The sequence below is a fragment of the Limulus polyphemus genome, unplaced genomic scaffold, assembly GCF_000517525.1.
Source record: "Limulus polyphemus unplaced genomic scaffold, Limulus_polyphemus-2.1.2 Scaffold2606, whole genome shotgun sequence".
Taxonomy (NCBI): domain Eukaryota; kingdom Metazoa; phylum Arthropoda; class Merostomata; order Xiphosura; family Limulidae; genus Limulus; species Limulus polyphemus.
The window spans coordinates 116629-121138 of NW_013668216.1; the positions used below are offsets into that span (position 1 = coordinate 116629).

Sequence of the window (4510 nt, forward strand, 5' to 3'; positions counted from 1 at the left end):
TAATGATCAATTCGTTCCCGCTGTTAAATCAACTGATTCGTTGCTTATACGTTGGAGAATAACAATTGTTCTTCTTCTGTCAGGTGACGTCACGGATTGTGAGTAGCTGTTGGGTCGAACATGATGTCATCTCTACCAGTTATTGTGACTACCGCTACACGAGCCGGCAACGACTGGCTGAGTGTTCGCGCGCCTACACTGTTGACGTCAGAACCGCGTGACGTCACACGCTCGTGTGGTATTATGGCTTTACGATAACAAAGTAGCTGTAGGAAATAAAACACTCTTCATGAAAGGGATCACTCAGTATTGAACTTGTGAACGTGATGTACTCCGCCCGCTTCTCTGATGCTCTTGTTGTGTTGCACGTATCTGTCTAACCTGGCTGACCACCACCTGTCGTGTCGCGGGACCACCTCGCCCGCCACATCTGATACTGAAGAGGAAGGTTCTGGGATAGGATCGTCGTCGTCTGCTGCAGGTTTGTTCCTTAGGGCAAGATATGGCTTTTTAATTATAATTTAATAATCAGCACCAGGAGCGCCATTTCAGACTTCAACAAGGTGAGAGGGCAACCTTAAATGACTTCAACAAGGTGAGAGGGCAACCTTAAATGGACCTCCCCTGGATAGTCTTGAATTTTTAAGTTTTACAGTGCAAAAATCAGGCTACTTAGGAAGTCTTTGCTCTGATTACTTCCTGTATTACTAGATAACCAACCATTCAAATAACGTAATATACACATTAGTGCCCTTACATTTGCCTCTGTTCGACTCGTGAGGGACCGTCTTATCTGACTGTTTTACCGTTAGCCGCAACAGTTGGTTATATGTGTGTGTTTTTTTCAAACAGCGGTGGGAAATAAAAACCCGTGAGTAGAAAACAAACAAACACGAGCTTAACATTTCTAGAGATTAGCGTCCCATATAAAATCAGTGAAGTTTTTACGTCACTTTCAGCTGATTTTCCAGAAGTTTGGTTCCAGGACGTTAAAAATTAATGGAAACATTCTGGAATTTCTCCAGCTCAGAGATACCGGATCAATCTATTCCGCCAACTCACGTGAAAATTTATAGATCCGTTGCTAGCTAGGAATATCTATAAACCTCTGTGGTATGGAATTTAAGGGCAGCGTATGACTGTTTGATCATTTGATTGTCCAGTTTCTCAGGAGTTTGAAACATTTAATTTATTCTGGAGTAGTCTAGTAGTTAACGTGCCGTGTTGTAGCTGAAGGTCTAGGGTTCGAGTCGTTATACTTCTATGAGCATATATTTTGGCCGGACGTAGTCTAGTAATTAACATGTAAGTTTGTAGCTGAAGGCCCAAGGCTCGAGTAGGGATTCTGGTGTAGGCACGTCATAAAGGTTACAGCCAATCCAGTTATTCAGTTCAATGAGCCAGACAAAGCTCTTGTAGAATTCAGTGTTTCTAGTTGTCCTCCCTCCAGTCACTATTTCAAAATTATTAACGGATATACCTGAACACAAGGGGTCTCTGACATGATTGTTTAGTCCACGTGCGATTAGGGTATCAATTAGGGTTTCAGTTCCTTTAATTCATTTTGTAATCGCACCAGAAGTAGGAAACACGTGTTTGTTTTACATGTAAAGTAATTCATTAAATAGAACGTTGATACTAAATTTGATTTTTCTCTAAATCTTATTATTGGTGATTCTGATCTTTGATTATGTCGTCATTTTCAATAATAGATCTTGATAATTTATTACATCATACTTTTATTACCGACTGATCTTGATCTTTCAATATACCGTACTTTTTCTACTCATTACAATGGTTTACTGCTCTTAGTTTTCTTTCTATAGAAATACTAGTATACGAACCTGTGTTAACTAGGACCAGTTTTCATAGACAATAGATATTTACTAACGAGATGATAACAAAGTTTTGTTCCGAAATTGTTTTTTAAATTTTCCTTTCGTGGTTCATCATTAATTAACTATCACATGTGTGCTGTGAGTACCAGAGTACTCAAGACCTGCTCTTTACTATGCCCAGTTTTCCAATAGTTGTAAAATAGTCTGACATTAAGACTCGTGCTATCCTTAGTGTTAGTTTCTTGGTGTAACGAAGTACGTTTTCTGTAAGAGGCATAACGTTAAACTACGTGTTCCTTCTCACAGTAAGCCTGACATGATACTTCGTATTACTTTCATATAACAAATTTCTTATTCAACTTGTTACACACTTGAATTTAAATTGGACATTTTGTTTTTGCATATCCTCCAAACAGTTTACTGCTTTGTATTTATAACTTGGTAATTTTGTTTTATTATGTATTTTATTGTCTCAGTATTTTCCTCATATTTTGGTTTTTGATGCATGTCTATGAATAGATAAGTCCATAGTAGATAGTTGAAATGCCTTCCCAGCCAAAGACGTAACGTGAAGAACAGACAATCTAAGCTCTTTCGTTTTACAAGAATCCGGGTTTCCTTTATATGAAAACAGCAAGTCGGATTCTATATTTTGTTACCTTTTTAGAAATCCATGTCCCCTAATGTGACAGCGGCAAGTTCACGGAATTACAACGCAAAAATACGGGGTTCGATTCCTCGCGGTGTACCCATCAGATAGCTCAATGTGGCTTTGCTCTAAAACAACCAATCTAAAAATTTCTTTTTCTTCTGGTAGGACAGCGGCAAGTTTACGGACTTAACGCTTAGATTCAGGGTTCTATTCCTCTCATTGAGCTTAAGGAAATGTTTTTGTTTTATTTTTGCAGATATATATATACCACTGAAAACTGGAGTGTTCTCAAACAGCATGTACCCTACAGTGGTTTTGTATTAGTTAGATTTTTAGCAATTAGAAAAATAGAAGAAAAAATGTATAGAGATCATTGGTTATTCGTAGAATTGCTATAAGAAGTATCCAAAACAAAATAAATGCTGCAATGAATAGTACACAAACAAGTAAAGTGATAATAGTTGGATAGATTTTAAAACAATTTTCAATCCATATTGACAAATTTAGACTGCTTCATTTGCTATACAGATCACAATGCCAACCAAAATAAGGATTCAAAATCGTTTTAAAATCTATCCAATTAGATTAGTACCACTTTACTTGTTTGTGTACTTTTTATTGCAGCATTTATTTTGTTTTGGATACTTCTTAAAGTAATTATACAAATAACCAATGATCCCTACTTTCTGTTAAAATTGTATTTTATTTTTCCTATTTATTAGTTCAGTTTTTATATGTCCATGGAATGGACACAAAATCTATAAACTTTCAGTTTTAATTCTTGTTTTATTGCTTTTTGTAGCACGATCCCTACTTCATTTTAATATTCATAGTTTTTAACACTCTTGTTTGTTTACTTTTATGTTATACCTGTATAAAGTATATACTTTACCTTTAGAAACTTTCGCGTATATATCAATCGAAATGTAACGCCATCTGTTGGGTTTAAAATATATTTAAGTGGGTGCATGATATGTTTGTCATTTATCAAAAAAAAATCTGTATATATTTATCGGAATATCAAAAACGAAAACCCACAGACCAGTCAAGTAAGCTGGAGAAATTTTGTAGCGATAGTCCGAGCCATATAGGGGCTAGCCCCGCTGACGTGATCAGGTAGGTAGGTTGTAGACGAAAAAGTTGCTGTTTTAAAATATTTTTAATTGTTATACCGGAAATTTTATCGACCTTTTTATCATATTATTACTGTATATGCACATAATATATCGTAACCAATACTTTGGATGGTCGTTTTTTTTTCGCTTAGGAATTAAATAGGGTGGTTTCTGGACACGTGAATTATTTGGAAACCTTGTCGATCCCAACAGTTAAGTACTACCATACTTAATAATAACATGTATAGTACTGGGAATAATTATGGAAAGAAGCAGATAACAGCGTGGTAACAAGTAAATAGACACCACCTTTTCAGAAAAAATGAATTTTTTCAGTCATATTCACATGAATTGATATATTTATAATTTAATTAATATCTAGTAGATCTTCCTTTTGCTTCGTGGAGTTCGTTGATCCTTTGGGGCATGGTGAGAATTATCTCGTCAATTTTAGATTGTGGGATTTTCGCCCATTCTTGCTTCAAAACTTGGAGTAGATCGCTCTTCGAAGTTGGTTTTTTTGGTTGTTTCTTGACTTGCCGGTCGAGTATGGCCCAGAGGTTTTCGATGGGGTACATGTCAGGAGATTGGCTCGGCCAGGGCAACTTCTGGATACCATTTTCTTCCTGCCACTTTTGGGTGTTTCTAGCAGTGTGAGACGGTGCTCCATCTTCCTGGAACAACGTTGTGTTCTTGTCCACGAAACCCGAGGAATAAAGTGGCAAGAGTCCTTCCTCCAATATTTCGACGTATTTCGCAAAATTTATATTGCCAACGCATTCCACTAAGCTCGATCTCCCACCAATCAAAACAGCTCCCCAAACCGTCACGCTGAAACCATGCTTCACAGTTGGCTGCAATCTGTTGAGCCAAAACTCTTGGTGAGGCTTTCTCCAGACCCATAT

General features: G+C 37.0%; 1 protein-coding gene across 1 annotated transcript in view; it reads left to right on the forward strand.

Moving 5' to 3' along the window:
• Positions 1-348: 348 nt before the first annotated feature.
• LOC106467418 (nuclear receptor subfamily 4 group A member 2-like) overlaps positions 349-4510 on the forward strand; it is a 29307-nt gene continuing 25145 nt past the window's right edge. Inside the window, exon 1 of the mRNA XM_013927768.2 lies at positions 349-481. Coding sequence (XP_013783222.2) covers positions 349-481 — 133 coding nt within the window. The remainder of the gene's footprint in view (positions 482-4510) is intronic.